General features: G+C 40.8%; 1 protein-coding gene across 3 annotated transcripts in view; it reads right to left on the reverse strand.

Moving 5' to 3' along the window:
• PPIL6 (peptidylprolyl isomerase like 6) overlaps positions 1–16,594 on the reverse strand; it is a 47,340-nt gene that overhangs the window by 18,712 nt on the left and 12,034 nt on the right. For 2 of the 3 annotated variants that reach the window (XM_003898329.5, XM_021938014.2), the window contains exons 4-6: positions 14,438–14,500; positions 14,189–14,336; positions 5,878–5,934 (exon numbers count right to left, since the gene is read on the reverse strand). In XM_003898329.5, coding sequence (XP_003898378.2) covers positions 5,878–5,934; positions 14,189–14,336; positions 14,438–14,500 — 268 coding nt within the window. The remainder of the gene's footprint in view (positions 1–5,877; positions 5,935–14,188; positions 14,337–14,437; positions 14,501–16,594) is intronic. The other variant, XM_021938013.2, reaches the window with a different exon arrangement.

Consider the following 16,594-nt stretch of genomic DNA (forward strand, 5'->3'; position numbering starts at 1 on the left):
TGAATAGACATTTCTCAAAAGAAAACATACAAATGGCAAACAGGCATATGAAAAGGTGCTCAACACCACTGATCATCAGAGAAACATAAACCCAAACTACAATGAGATATCATCTCACTCCAGTTAAAATGGCTTTTACCCAAAAGACAGGCAATAACAAATGCTGGCAAAGATGTGGAGGAAACGGGACCCTTGTACACTGTTGGTGGGAATGTAAATTAACCACTATGGAGAACAGTTTGGAGGTTCCTCAAAAAACTAAAAATAGAGCTACCATATGATCCAGCAATCTCACTGCTGGGTATATACCCAAAAGAAAGGAAATCATTATATCAAAGAGATATCTGCACTCCTATGTTTGTTGCAGCACTGTTCACAGTCACCAAGATTTGGAAGCAACCTAAGTGTCCATCAACAGATGAATGGATAAAGAAAATGTAGTACATATACACAATGGAGTACTATTCAGCCATAAAAAAGAATGAGATCATGGCATTTGCAACAACATGGATGGGACTGGAGGTCATTATGCTAAGTGAAATAAGCCAGGCACAGAAAGACAAACATAACATGTTCTCATGTATTTGTGAGATCTAAAAATCAAAACAAATGAAATCGTGGAGACAGAGAGTAGAAGGATGGTTACCAGAGACTGGGAAGGGTAGTGGGGGTTAAAATGGGGTGGTGGGGATGGTTAATAGTCACAAAAAAAAAATAGAAAAAATGAATAAGACCTTGTATTTGATAGAAAAACAGGGCGACTACAGTCAATAATAATTGTATCTTTTAAAATAAAAGTGTATAATTGGATTGTTTGTAACACACAGGACAATTGCTTGAGGAGATGGATACCCTATTTTACATGATGTGATTATTTTGCATTGCTTGCCTGTATCAAAATATCTCAAGTACCCCATAAAGATATACACCTACTATGTACCCACAAAAATTAAAGCAAACAAAAAAAATTCCTCTGCCTACCTTGTACTTCTTTTAGGACATATGTTGTATTTTTATTTCCTCTTGTGTTCCTTGTGGTTTACTCACTTCTGAAATTATTTTTCTTTCATTGCTTTCCTCAGCCCTTCTTTCCTCAGCTCTGTCACATCATGTTTAAGTTTTTCTAATTCTGATTTATGACCTCTTTCATGTCTTGTGTCATTTTCTTAATGTCTTTTAGCTTTTTTTTTTTTTTTTTTTTTTGAGACAAGGTCTTACTCTGCTGCCCAGGCTGGAGTGCAGTGGTGCAATCTTAGCTCACTGCAGCCTCTGCCTCCCAGGCTCAAGCGATCTTCCCACCTCAGTCTCCTGAGTAACTGGGATTACAGGTGTGCACCACTATGCCCAGCTAATTTTTGTATTTTTTGTAGAGACAGGGTTTGCCATGTTGTCCAGGCTTCTTTTAGCTTATTTTGATATAGACTGTTACAGTTTTGATCTACAGTTGACCCTTGAACAATGTGGGGGTTAGGGACACCAACCCCTTGGAGCAGTCAAAAATCCACATATAACTTTTGACTCCCCAGTAACTTAACTACTAACCGTCTGCAACGGACTAGATGCCTTATCAGTAACATAAACAGTCGATTACATATATTTGGTGTGCTATATGTATTGTATACTGTATCCTTACAATAAAATAAGCTAAAGAAAATAAGATGTTATAAAGAAAATCATAAGGAAGAGAAAATATATTTACTATTCATTAAGTGGAAGTGGATCACCATAATGGTCTTCATCCTTGTCACACTGAGTAGGCTGAGGAGGAGGAAGAGAAGGAGTTGGTCTTGCTGTCTCAGGGGTGGCAGAGGCAGAGGTGGATGAGGTGGAAGGGGAGGCAGGAAAGGCAGGCACACCTGTGTAACTTTACGGAAATACATTATAATTTCTGTTTGACTTTTTGCTTTTTCATTTCTCTAGTAATATTTCCATACAGTATCAATCCTTCTTCCACTCTTTGCTTTAGTTTCATTGCTCTTATCATAAAAGGGTCTATGTTGTAAAAGAAGTCAAAAGTAGTCTTGAGTAACTGGAACCCTTCCGCCAGATTGTCTAGTGTCGATTTGTTTCCTGACACTGCTTCTTCTATGTCTTCTTCCTCATGACCTGGCACTGGTTCGGAGGCACTCATCTCCATCAAGTCATCTTTTAATGCCTCTGCTGTGGTATATATTAGGCCCTGAATTTCTCCAAGATCTGTATCTTGACAATGTTCACCCCTCATCTTTTTTGTCATACCCACAAATCTCTTTCATGATTTCCTTTATGGGCTCTGTCATAAATCCCATGAAGACAAGCACATCTGGGCACAATTTTCTCCAGCAGAAACTTGTTTTGAGCTTGATGGCTTTCTTTTTCTATAACAACAATGGCATCTTGAATGGTATAATCCTTCCAGACTTTCATGATGTTCTCTCTATTGGGGTTCTCTTCCATGATGTTGACAATCCTTTCCATAGAGTATTATGTGTAATCAGCCTTAAAGGTCCTTATGACCCCCAAACTAGAGGCTGAATTAGACATGTTGTGTTTGAGGGCGAGTAGACCACTTTGATGCCTTCAGTGTTGAACTCATGGTGTTCTGGTGGCCAGGGGCATCATCATTCAATATCAAAAGAACTTTTTAAAAGGTAGTCCCTTACTGGCAAGGTACTTCCTAACTTCACGGAGAAAGTATTGATGGAATCAATCTAGAAAAAGGGTTCTCATTGTCCAGCCCTTTTTGTACAACCAAAAGGCTGGCAGTGGGTGTTTAGGTTAGCAGCTTTATGGTTAGGGGTAGTCTGGATCATAAACCCAACTGCATTGGCACAAAACAGTACAGTTAGCCTATTCCTTTCTGCCTTAAATGCTAGTGCTTACTTCTCTTACTCATAAATGTCTTTTGTGGCTTTTTTTTTTTTTTTTTTTTTTTTTTGAGACAAGAGTCTTACTCTCTCTCCTAGGCTGAAGTGCAATGGCACGATCTCGGCTCACTGCAACCTTTGCCTCCTGAGTTCAGCGATTCTCCTGCCTCAGCCTTCCAAGTAGCTGGGATTACAGGCACCTGCCATCACACTCGGCTACGTTTTATATTTTCAGTAGAGACAGGGTTTCACCATGTTGGCCAGGCCAGTCTTGAACTCCTGACTTCAGGTGATCCGCCCGCCTCAGCCTCCCAAAGTGCTGGGATTTCAGGTGTGAGCCACCACACCTGGCCTTTTGGTGGCTTTTTTTTTTTTTTTCCAGAATAGGTCACTTTTGTCTGCCATAAAACTTGTTCAGGTAGATATCCTTTTTCCTCTCATTTTGTTAATGACATCTTGGAATTCATCTTCTGCCTCTTGGTCAGAAGAAGCTCCTTCTCCTGTTATCTGGACATTTTTAAAGCCAAACTTTTTTCTAAAATTATCAAACCATCTTTTGCTGGAATTAAATTCTCCAGTTTTAGGTTTTTTACCTTCCTTTTGTTTTCAGTTGTCATATAATAGCTTTGCTTTTTCTCAAATCATATTAGAGTCTATAGTTCTGCCTTTCTTATAGCCATCCTGTGCCCACATAAAAGCTGCATTTTCAATACAAGACAAAAAAGGTATTTTGCAGGCTACGCGTGGTGGCTCACACTTGTAATCCCAATGACTCAGGAGGCCAACTCAGGAGGACCACTTGAGCCCAGGAGTTGGAGACCAGCTTGGACAACAGAGCAAGACCCCATCTCTATAAATTTTTTTTTTTTTTAATTAGCCAGCATGGTGGCATGCAACTGTAGCCCTAGTTACCTGGGAGGTTGAGGCAGGAAAATCCCTTGAGCCCAGGAGTTTAATGTTACCACGAGCTATGATCACTCCATTGCACTTTAGTCTGGACGACAAAGTGAGACACTGTCTCTTAAAAAAAAAAAAAAAAAAAGGTAAAAGTATTTCACAAAAAAGTGCAAGGTTTTCACACCTGATGGTATAGCTGCAGTGGCAGCTTCTCCAAAAAATGCTCTCATATATTTATTGAAAACAAGCCAAGCTAGGTGGTAGTCCCAGTAGGCAGCAGTCCCACCTACTCAGGAGGCTAAGGTGGGAAGACTGCTTGAGCCCAGGAGTTCAAGTCCAGCTTGGGGAACATAGTGAGACCCTGTCTCTATTTTTTTTTTTTTTTAAAGAAACTGTAAGTTTCTTTAAGTGGACTTGTACAGTTCAAATCCATGTTGCTCCAGGGTCAACTGTATCCTATGAGCATGTCTTTCTAGGGTACATTCATTATCAGTGCTGATGTTACTATGCTCCTTATTCTCTTTATTCTTATAATTACCTTGAAACTTCCATTGTGCATTTTAATATAAAATTAGTGTAATAGTGGTCAGAATCAAAATGTACTCATGTGTGTTTAAAAAACGCTGACAAATAGAGCCGAGGAAAGCTATGAACAGAGAACTCTCACACTTGTATGCCTGGTAACAAAACAATCACAAAGAACTACAAAAGCCACAACCTTGCATAAAGGCCATTGCAACCTTAGGCAGGAAATATTAATACTTCTGCAGGGACACCTGTCCAGTCCAACCTTGGACCCTTGTTACTGATCGCTGTAGCCAAGGATAATCATTTCAAAGCAATAATGAAATCTTCCCCAATTTTCCTTTAAAACCCTTTCTCTCCCTTTACCTTCCTGAATATGCACATCATTTCCTACGGCACACGTATGCCTACTGCAATGCCCTATTCCTGAAGAAACATCATTTTCTTTCAGAGAACCTCTCTTTGTTATATAGGGTGACATTAGTTTTTCTAAATGTCAGAGGATATGTCTTTAGAAAGAACGTAGATTTTCTAGTTTCCAAAAGCTCCCTCTTGCATGTTGAAAATCTTGCATGTTGAAGCATGTGGCTTTCTTCCTTAAATTTCTGGCTCTGTTCCTATTCCCTCTTTGTCATGATTGTCCCTGTATCCTGGTTAATTTTGATGCCATTCCCAGCAGTTCCACCTGCATGGGAGACTGTCCTAGAAGAGAGCCTTGTCAGATCAGTTTTGAGAGTGTACAGGGGTTAGACTGCTCCTGCCTCTTCCAACCTTCCTGGGGGACCCTTGTACTCACACACTATTGGCTACTTAGGGGATCCTAAGTACCCTATTCTTGGGAAGCCCTGCCCTCTTCCACACTGTTGGTTTGTTGTTTGTCTTTACCTGTTTGTATTTTGGAATTTAGGTAGATTCCTTGTCACCTACTTTTGTTGTAAATGTTATACAGGATTTTTCTACTGACAGCAATCTTTTCTTTTTTTTTTGAGACTGAGTCTCACTCTGTCGCCCAGGCTGGAGTGCAGTGGCACCATCTCAGCTCACTGCAACCTCTGTGTTCCAGGTTCAAGTGATTCTCCTGCCTCAGCCTCCTGAGAAGCTGGGAGGCGTGCGCCATCACGCCTGGCTAATTTTTGTATTTTTAGTAGAGACGGAGTTTCACCATATTAGCCAGGCTGATCTCGAACTCCTGACCTCAAATGATCTGCCCACCTCAGCCTCCCAAAGTGCTGGGATTATAGGCATGAGTCACAATACCTGGCTACCTGACAGCAATCTAAATAGAATTATTATCAAGGTACCAGTTCTAAGTATCAGCACGGAAAATTACAAGTCCTAAAAATATAAATTCCCTTTGACTCTACAATCCTAATTCTGGGATTTATCCTGAAGAAATAATATCATTAGGTAAGTGAAAAAAATATGTGCATATGAAGCTGCTCTGGTCGGGCCTTAGGGTGCTTCCCCCCAATCTGCTCATTTTTAACTCTTGCTTTTACTGTTAAGTATTGCCCCCAGTGATATCTTATCTGGAATCGTGAAACTGTCCAGTCCTGTTAAGTTTGAATAATCAACTAATATATAACTAACAAAATGTAAAGATACATACCTTCAAATGTTGGTCCATAAATCGACTCTCCATTATCTCCTTTTCCATACACTATATCTGAGAAATAGCAATAAATAAACATTAGAATTTTGAGATGAAAAGATTTAGGATGCAGTAATGACAGGGAAAAAATGTTGCTTTAAATGATGATTCCAAGGCTGAGGTGGGATGATCACTGGAGCCCAGGAGTTTGAGACCAGCCTGAGCAACATAATGAGACTCTATCTCCATTAAAAAAAAAAGGAATCAGCCAGGTATGGTAGCTCATGCCTATAATCCCAGCACTTTGGGAAGCCGAGGTAGGCAGATCACCTGAGGCCAGGAGTTCGAAACCAGCCTGGCCAACACAGTGAAACCCCGTCTCTACTAAAAATACAAAAATTAGCTGGGCATGGTGGCATGTGCCTGTAATCCCAGCTACTAGGGAGGCTGATGCAGGAGAATTGCTTGAACTCAGGAGGCGGAGGCTGCAGTGAGCCGAGATTGCGCCATTGCACTCCAGCCTGAGCAACAAGAGTGAAACTCCATCTCAAAAAAAAAAAAAAAAAAAAGAATACAATATGATTCCACTTATACCAATGAATAAAGTTACCTAATTGTTCAACATCCATACTACGAAAAATTACTATAATAATTTCACTTGTATTTTGTAAGTACTTTTACATTCATAATGCAAACTTTTGAAAGGATGAAGCATTAAATTATAATTGTGGCCACAATTTTTCAAAAGTATGTTCACATAAATCCTGCTTACTTCATAAATTATTCCACAGTCCATCGTGCTTTTCTGAAATAAGATTAAACTAAGAGGCTAAAACAGGAAAAGTAAGTTATTTTTAGAATATGTATAAAAAATGGAGCCGGGCGCGGCGACTCACACCTGTAATCCCAGCATTTTGGGAGGCCGAAGCAGGCAAATCACTTGAGGCCAGGAGTTTGAGACCAGCCTGGCCAACATGGTGAAACCTGTCTCTACCAAAAATACAAAAATTAGCTGGGTGTGGTGGCTGGTGCCTGTAATCCCAGCTACTCGGGAGGCTGAGGCAGGAGAATCGCTTAAACCCAGGAGGTGGAGCTTGCAGTGAGCCAAGATGGCGCCACTGCACTCCAGCTCGGGTGACAGAGCAAGACTCCATCTCAAAAAAAAGAAAAAAAAAAAAGAATATGAATAAAAAATACGTGCTGCAAACAGAATTCATGTTCAAAATTTCATATCCTGTAGTGATAACTCATTTATTTACCTAGTGTATTGGAAATAAAGTTTCCTATAATGTAACAAGTTTTTTTTCAGGTGTTCACATGCTATGCATATTTTGGTTTAGGCAATGCTCCCACTATAAAAAGACTCCATGAACAAGTTATTTTTTATCTATCCACAGCTAAAAGAGGAGCAAAGCTAACTCTAGTGAAAAGAGTGGGCTCTGAGGTCTGTCCTCTCTCCCCCATCCTCCCCATCAGTATCTCTCTACGAACTTCAGCTCTACTCCGCTCCCTCCTTTAATACAGTACTCAATAAATGTTTATTGAAGGACTACGCTTTTTAAAGTCAGTATGAGCAATTTACCTATAATAAAAGTGTGTGCTATTTTTCAAAGAAAACTGATGCAACATCAAGCATGTAAAAAGAATTTATCCCAGAAAGGCCATGCAGCATTTAAATTATACTATTTCAAAAGCTGGCTCAGAAGTTAATTGATAAGCCTTATTAAGTCTCCACCCCGACTCACCTAACACTCAGCCACAGTTCACTACACAGCCCCAGGCAACTCTCGAAAGGAAGCTGTCATGGCCGAAGGCTAAATCTGGAAATGGGGAAGCTGAGGGCCCCCCCTCATCAATTCCTTCAGAGCCTAGGGGTTGGTTCTCTCAGGGAACTCCACCCAGGTGGTCTTCTCCCCTGCCAACTTACCTACCCATTGGTCACATTCCCTTACCCACTCCCTCCCACACTCACCAACATTACTCTTGTCCTCTGCTTCAGATCTCATAGGTGAATATTTTATATTGACACCATTTCAATCCGTATTTACTATTCTTTTTTTGTGGCCACAGTCCACCCTCTTGAATTCAGCCCTGTATATCTGATATTATTGCTATACTTCTGACAACAAATTCAGAGTGCCAAATACTGGTTTAAGCAAACTTTAAAGTCAGATGATTTTGATGAAAATGTTGATGTTGGTTACTTTTTCCAAGACTGTTTACTTATCTGTATAAACAGGGATAATGGTAACTGCCTCACAGGTAGCTCTGAGGATGAAATGAAATAACACAGGTAGAGCACTCGGGCAGTGCCTGGCAGAATGTCATGCCCATGTAGCATCACATGCTTCTAGAATGCCCCCTCTCATTATCATCATCTTCATCATTCTGCTCAATATGATGATGATGATAATAAAATGCATTAAATTTATCTCAAAAGATCCTTCTGAACTCACACTGAAGAAATGTCTTATGAATAGAGGAAATGTGGTAAAGGCCTTTGGTGTTCTAGTTCTATTTGATAATATAAAACAACTCATTCTGGAGAAGAGCTCTGAATGTACAGAATGTGGCCAGGTACGGTGGCTCATGCCTGTAATCCCAGCACTTTGGGAGGCCGAGGTGGGAGGGTTGCTTGAGGCCAGGAGTTCAAGACCAGCCTGGGCAATATAGTGAGACCCTGTCTCTACAAATTTTTTTTTTTCGAGACAGAGTCTTGATCTGTTGCCCAGGCTGGAGTGCAATGGCACCATCTTGGCTCACTGCAACCTCTGCCACTCAGGTTCAACCAATTCTCCTGCCTCAGCCTCCTGAGCAGCTAGGACTACAGGCACGTGCCACCATGCCCAGCTAATTTTTGTATTTTTAGTAGAGATGGGGCTTCACCATATTGGCCAGGCTGGTCTCAAACTCCTGACCTCATGATCCACCTGCCTTGGCCTCCCAAAGTGCTGGAATTACAAGCGTGAGCCACCGTGCTCAGTCTACAGAAATTTTTAAAACTTAGCTGGTCATGGCGGCATGTGCTGGTAATCCCTGCTACTTGAGAGGCTGAAGTGGGAGGAGTTCAAGGCTGCAGTGAGACCTATGATCATGCCATTGCATTCCAGCCTGGGTGATAGGCTAAGACCCATGCCTATATTCCCAACACTTTGGTAGGGCTGAGGCAAGAGGATTGAGTCTTTGAGTCCAGGAGTTCAGGACCAGCCTGGGCAACATAGAGAGACCCTCTCTTTACAAGAAATTTTTTTAAATTTGCCAGGCATGGTAATGTGTGCCTGTAATTCCAGCTACTTGGGAGGCTGAGGTGGGAAGATCACTTGAGTCCGGGAGGTTGAGGCTGCAGTGAGCTGTGATTGTGCCACTGCTCTCAGCCTGAGCAACAGAACAAGACCCTGTCTCAAAAAAAAGAATGTGGGAATGCCTTCATTTCTCTCGAATCCATTCAAAGTCACATAATAATACACACTGGAGGTGGACCTTATAAATATAAAAACACATACTTGATTAGAACCCTAGTAGTTAGAAAAACACAGAAAAGTTCATTTAGACAATTAATTTAAAAGTCGTGTGAAAACTCGTACTGGAAAGAAATCCTGTAGATGTAAGTCAAATGGAAAGCCTGAAGCATATTAATTATTTTGTAATGCTCGAGAAAATTCACAACATGAATGAAATGTTTTATGAGTTATAAACATATTGCGCTTATCAAAGCAGCTCATTCTGTTTTTGTTTTTACTACTTTCATTCATATCTCTTTACCTTCAGCCAACTCACACCATAGCAACGCTCATTCTTAAAGAGAATCTCTGGACCATGGATTTCCACTTTTTTTTACAAGGGAAAGCTGAGGTAAGAATTCGGTATGTTTTCTTTAAGCAATAATACATGAGTTCAGCCGGGCACGGTGGCTCACGCCTATAATCCCAGCACTTTGGGAGGCCGAGGTGGGCAGATCACTTGAGGTTGGGAGTTCAAGACCAGTCTGGCCAAAATGGTGAAACCCCATCTCTACTAAAAATACAAAAAGTTAGCTGGGCATGGTGGAGCTTGCCTGTATCCCAGCTACTTGGGAGGCTGAGGCAGGAGGATCACTTGAACCCCAGAGGTGGAGGTTGCAGTGAGCTGAGATGGTGCCATGTAATCCAGCCTGGATGACGAAGCGCGACTCTGTCTCAACATAATAATAATAATATAATATATGAGTTCAATAGGTACTTTTTTTTTTCTAAAGCCAGTTAATAAAATTTTCCTCTATCCATTTTAAAGTGTGCTGGATGTATGGGTGAAATGAAATGTATTTCTAATATATAGGTAGGTTTAATTGTTAATAGTTGGGTAATTGTTCTGTGACTAATGGGCTATTGAAAAATGAATCTTTGTTAAGTGCTTGAATTTTCTTACTGGAATTATTTGGTGGGTTCTGGATATCCTTGCCCATTATATATATATATATCTTTTAGTCTTATGTAAAACATGATCATTTTTGTGTAAAAAGTTTGTTTCATTTTCTTTGATTAACAAAGAGTTGGTGTTGATTTTTTTTTTTTTTTTTTTTGAGACGGAGTCTCGCTCTGTCACCCAGGCTGGAGTACAGTGGTGCAATCTCGGCTCACTGCAAGCTCCGCCTCCCAGGTTCACGCCATTCTCCTGCCTCAGCCTCCGGAGTAGCTGGGACTACAGGCACCCGCCACCACGCCCGGCTGATTTTTTTGTATTTTTAGTAGAGATGGGGTTTCACCATGTTAGCCAGGATGGTCTTGATCTCCTGACCTCGTGATCCGCCCGCCTTGGCCTCCCAAAGTGCTCCCAAATTACAGGCGCGAGCCACCGCGCCCGGCTGACTTTTTTTAATCCTTCTGAAGGAAGTAGGCCTCGAGGGAGCCCAAGGGAGAATCCAACCAAAGTGGTAGAACGACTTGCTATCTTAACTTTGGACTTTCAAAATGCAGAGAATGTATGTTTCCTGTTTAACCATCTATTTTCCTTCTTTCTCTGTCTTTCTTCCTTCTTTTCTTTCTACAAGTATTTATTAAGCACCTACTATATCTCAAACACTGTTGTAGTACCTGGGATACCATAGTGAATAAAATAGATAAAAATTTCTGCCCCCATGGAATTTAGAGGAACAGACAATAAACAAATGAACTCAGAAACATATGGTAGTATGTCTAATGATGAAAAGGGCTAGGAAGAAAGATAAAGCAAGGTAAGGAGTAGGAGGGTGGAAGGAGGGGTGAGCAGAGTGTGTGGAGAGAAAGATGGCAGTTTCATATAGGATGGGACGGTAAGGCCTTGCTGAGATAAACTCTGGGCAATAATCAGAAACAAGGGATACCTGCAGGAACAGGTTGGGTGGTGTGTGCCCCAGGCAAAATAAACGAGGCCTCAGGGCCCATGTATGCTTGATGTGCTTAGGCGGCAGCCAGAGCCCGTGTGTGCAACAGAGTGTGTAAGACGTCAGAAGATAAGTTGTGGGGAGAAGGGACAGGCAGTGTCCACTGGGTAGAGCCTGTTAGTCCCAAAGGGCAAGCAACAGTGCCTGGAGGCATCCTAAAGCACAGCACAAAACCACATTTAGCTCCTGCCCTCCAACATTCTACATAGTCCCGTGGTATCAAAGGCATGTGAACCAGAGCAACTTCATCTTGAATAGGAGCTGGGTAAAATGAGGCTGAGACCTACTGGGCTGCATTCCCAGATGGTTATTGCATTCTGAGTCACAGGATTAGATAGGAGGTCGGCACAAGATACAGGTCATAAAGACCTTCTGATAAAACAGGCTGCAGTAAAGAAGCCAGCTAAAACCCACCAAAACCAAGATGGCGATGAGAGTGACCTCTGGTCGTCCTCACTGCTATACTCCCATTAGTGCCATGACAGTTTAAAAATGCCATGGCAATGTCAGGAAGTTACCCTACATAGTCTCAAAAAGGGAAGCATGAATAATCCACCTTTAGCATATAATCAAAAAATAGCCACAAAACTGGGCAACCAGCAGACCTCGGGGGCTGCTGTGCCTTCAGAGTAGCCATTCTTCTGTTCCTTTACTTTCCTAATAAACTTACTTACACTTTACTCAACAAACTCGCCCTGAATTCTTTCTTGTGAGAGATTCAGGAACCCTCTCTTGGGGTCTGGATCATGGAAACTGGACATCTGTAGGGAGAGAGGATGTTTCCAGAGCTTGGCACTTTCAACACACCAGGTCATTGAATCCTCACCACATCCTGTGACATTCTTATCATTATCCCCATTTTATGATTAAGCATTTTCCCCATTTTATGGGGAAAATGCTTAATTTTAATTTAATTTATGATTAAGCATTATCCCCATTTTATGATTCAGAGAGGTTCAGTGGCATATCCAAGATGGTATAACTTACATGAATCAGAGCTTGGCTTTGAATCTAGCAATCCCACTTTTTCCTAAGCCATCCTTAACATTGCTGCCTCACTGTTTGAAAACATGACCCAAGACCTGGGCACTGTACTATTTGGAAATTTTACTTTAAATAAATAAAAACACAAACAAATAATACGACCTACTTTTCCCAGATCTTGCAAGGGTGGTGGGAGCTAAGCAAAAACAAAAATAAAACGAAACAAAAGAATGCAGCATCTGAGGCTGGGTGTGGTGGCTCATGCCTGTAATCTCAGCACTTTGGGAGGCTGAGGCGGGCGGATCACCTGAGGTCAGGAGTTCAAGACCAGCCTGACCAACATGGCAAAACCTGTCTCTACTAAAAAAATAGAAAAATTAGCCGAGTGTGGGGGTGGGCCCCTGTAATCCCGGCTACTAGGGAGGCTGAGGCAGGGAGAACTGCTTGAACCCGGGAGGTGGAGCTTGAAGTGAGCCGAGATCGTGCCACTGCACTACAGCCTGGGTGACAGAGTGAGACTCCGTCTCAAAAAAAAAAAAAAAAAAAAGAACACAGCATCTGAAAGCCTAGCACATGAGAGTCAACACTGAACTCAGTGTCAGGAGCCCCTAATATTAACGGGCCCCCTTGAGAAATGCTTTATACTAACAAAAAATGGAAAACCATCTAAATGTTCACCAATGGGAAATTAATTAAACTGGTATAGCAATATGATAAAAAAAAAAAAAAAAAAAGAAACTAGGCAGACGCTAAACGTTTTGTATGTTTATGTTCATTGGCATAGTTAGATAGATACCACATATTCAGTGGAAAGACACAAAATGGAAAAACACTTGAAAGTGAGGTTAGATAACAATACTTGCGGTATGATCTCATTGTGGAGAAACCAAAGGGAAAATAACTTGATTTAACATGCAGGATGCTCAGAATATATCTCTATTTTTCTCCTCATCAGCATCAGAATGTTCCAGATCATACAAAAAATGGTCAACACCAATTTAAGCTTCTCAATGTGTCATCGAGTTCAAGCAAATCTCCTTTGACACTAAGCCAATTATTTGTAAATTGCTGCCTGGTTGCTCCCTATGGAATATCCCCGAAAAGGCACCCAAAATTTAATTCCATGCTTTTAATCAGACACCTAGTCTATGTAAAACCAAAGGACTGACCTGAAAAGAAAGCGAACATAGAAACCAAACTTCTTTAGACATTACTTTTTTTTTTTTTTTTTTTTTTGAGACAGAGTCTCGCTCGGTCGCCCAGGCTGGAGTGCAGTGGCGCGATCTGGGCTCACTGCAAGCTCCGCCTCCCGGGTTCACACCATTCTCCTGCCTCAGCCTCCTGAGTAGCTGGGACTACAGGCGCCCGCCACCGCGCCCGGCTAATTTTTTGTATTTTTAGTAGAGACGGGGTTTCACCGTGGTCTCGATCTCCTGACCTTGTGATCCACCCGCCTCGGCCTCCCAAAGTGCTGGGATTACAGGCGTGAGCCACCGCGCCCGGCCTAGACATTACTTTTTACGTGTAATAATGTAACATGTTTGGTGAGAAACAAGTTGTTTTCCATTTATTATATTTTCAAATTCCCACTCTTAGTATACTTATTAAAACCACTGTACTTCTAGGTATTATGTTTTTAGGTAAGCATTTAAAATTGGTGAAAATAAAATTGGTAAAATACAATGTCACCCTACTCTCTTATGTCATTTTTGAATTTGGAATATTCCTGGTAACATAAATTAGATTTACTTATTTTAATAATTAGAGTGTTTTTTAAAGAATACAAATATCTTACTTCATTATTTGGCTATATAAAGCATAATTATTCTTTAAATATGTCTAATTTTAAGTATATCTAATTCTACATACATTTCATAAAGATAAACGAAAGTTTGGACCTTCTCATTTGATATTGCAATTAAGTTGTACTTAACATTTTAAACTTACCCCCTCCTTGTATCCAGCCATTCCGTACTATTCGATGAAAAATGGAATCTTTGTAATGTAGTCTTATGCCACGTTGAGAAAACCCTGCTTTTCCTGTGCACAAGACCTGAAAATTTTTACATGTTTTGGGACATACATCACAGTATAGCTACAAAATAAAGACAAAAGGTTTCAAAGATTAAATATTTAACACTCCAACAGTTATAGATCCTATCCCCACAAACTTATTTAAAAAAAAAAAAGTCTTACCTCAAAAATCAATCTTCCAATTGGAGAAGAATCAATACAAATGTCCAAAAACACAAAATCATGCTGTGAAGATTAAGAAGAAACATATAATGAAGGTCAAAGTCTTATAAGAAAGTTTTTAGAAATGACCAAAAATATAGCAGATGCAATATTTTTAGTGATAAGATTTCAATAACATTACCATTGGATAATATTACAGTAAAATTAAGTGAATGACTTGTATTAGTTTATTTCATTTTATTGAGTTTTTACAACCCACTTTACACATTTTAATTTTTACTATTGTATTTATTTATTTATTTTTGAGACAGGGTCTGGCTCTGCCCCCAGGCTGGGGTGCAGTGGTACCATCTCGGCTCATTGCAGCCTCAACCTCCTGGGCTCAAGTGATCCTCCCACCTCAGCCTCCCAAGTAGCTGGAACTACACACATGCACCACTACCAGGCCTAGCTAATTTTTGTATTTTTGGTTGAGCTGGGATTTCACCACGTTGCCCAGGCTGGTCTCGAACTCCTGAGCTCAAGGGATCGCCTACCTTGGCCTCCCAAAGTGCTGGAATTACAGGCATGAGCCACCGCCACACCTACCCAACACTACACATTTTTAAAACCGTTCAGTAGTGAAAGTTCTGGAAAACATTAACCTATCTCATAGGAGTGAAACACATGGCCAAGCTATCTACCACATTACAACTAGGTGTGGAAACAGCCACACCTAGTGTGGGGAAGAAAACAGCCCAGGGATTCTTCTCTACTTCTCTTCTTTCCTGAATATTTTTGGGAAGGATCCATCATGAACACCATGGATTTGGTTACTGTGCATCCTGGATTTTCAGAGACAGCACAGATTAGCTCTAACCAGAGCTAACCAGAGCCAAGCCACATCTGTTCTGAGTGGGAAAATCAGGTCCCTACATTCATAGCAGGTGTAGCACCAAAGATAGGGAAGAAAAGGATGCTGGGCTTTCAAGTTACATACAGTAATACCCTCACGTGCACAGACGCCCCCAGCTTGTCTTCACTTGATATCCTTTCTGGTAGAGAAAAACATCTGTGAGACCTTGTCTAGCCCTATAAAGAGGCATTCAAAATGAAAATGCTAGTTTCAACACAGTAGCATTCATTTAGGGGCAAAGCACATTTAATAGAGTACATTTCAAATCTTGGGCACCAATCTCCTACATTAAAATGCCACCTTGGCTCATGCCTGTAATCCCAGCACTTTAGAAGGCCAAGGTAGGTGGCTCGCTTGAGCCCAGGAGTTTGAAATCAGCCTGGGCAACATGGGGAGACTCTGTCTTTACAAAAAAATTAAGAAATTAGCTGGGCATGGTGGCATGTGTCTGTAGTCCCAGCTACTTGGGAGGCTAAGGCAATAGGATCACCTGAGCCCAGAGAGGTTGAGGCTGCAGTGAGCTATGATCGTGCCACTGCACTCCAGCCTGGGCAACAGAGTGAGACCCTATCAAAAAAAAAAAAAAAAAAGTCACCTTATTGAGCAAGGTGCATAACTTGTCCTGTCCTCTTTCTTAAGAATTTAGGAAACAAATGAAATTAAATATATCATATTTTTTATGTCACTCTAACTTTTCTTTTAATGAAAAGACTGAAATAATATTGTGCTATCTGGCATCTAGCAATGAAATGTTCCATCCATACTAATTAGAATTAATTTGTGCCTCTCAGCTTCTGTACTACAAGTTTTTAAGTATAAAACAGAACAGTGTAACTAAAGAATAGGAGACACAATATATTAAACTTCAGAGGCTCAGGAGGATAAAGAGGATATATTGGAAATCGTGGTTGACTTACGAAATGGACTTACAGTCCATTCAGATACCACTAAACTTCCCCGTGCATCAAGATATTATCTTTATGAGGTAGTCCAGAATAGATAATCCTGAAAACGCCAATAAAAGAGTTCAAATGAATGCAACACAAGGTAATGTCCCAGTCACCTAGAAGCCAAACAGGCAAGCATATTTATCTACCACATGGTTCTAACTGGAAGTAAACAAATCCTGGGTTTTATTCAGCAACAAAAGTCCACTCTCTATGTGAAAAAATCTAAGGATTGTCTCTGGAATGCTTCATGACTATCCTTTATCCTCACTGCCATGAATTATTTCTGGCTTTCATTAAGTCTAACCCATGTTG

Source organism: Papio anubis, chromosome 6, assembly GCF_008728515.1.
Source record: "Papio anubis isolate 15944 chromosome 6, Panubis1.0, whole genome shotgun sequence".
NCBI classification, from domain to species: domain Eukaryota; kingdom Metazoa; phylum Chordata; class Mammalia; order Primates; family Cercopithecidae; genus Papio; species Papio anubis.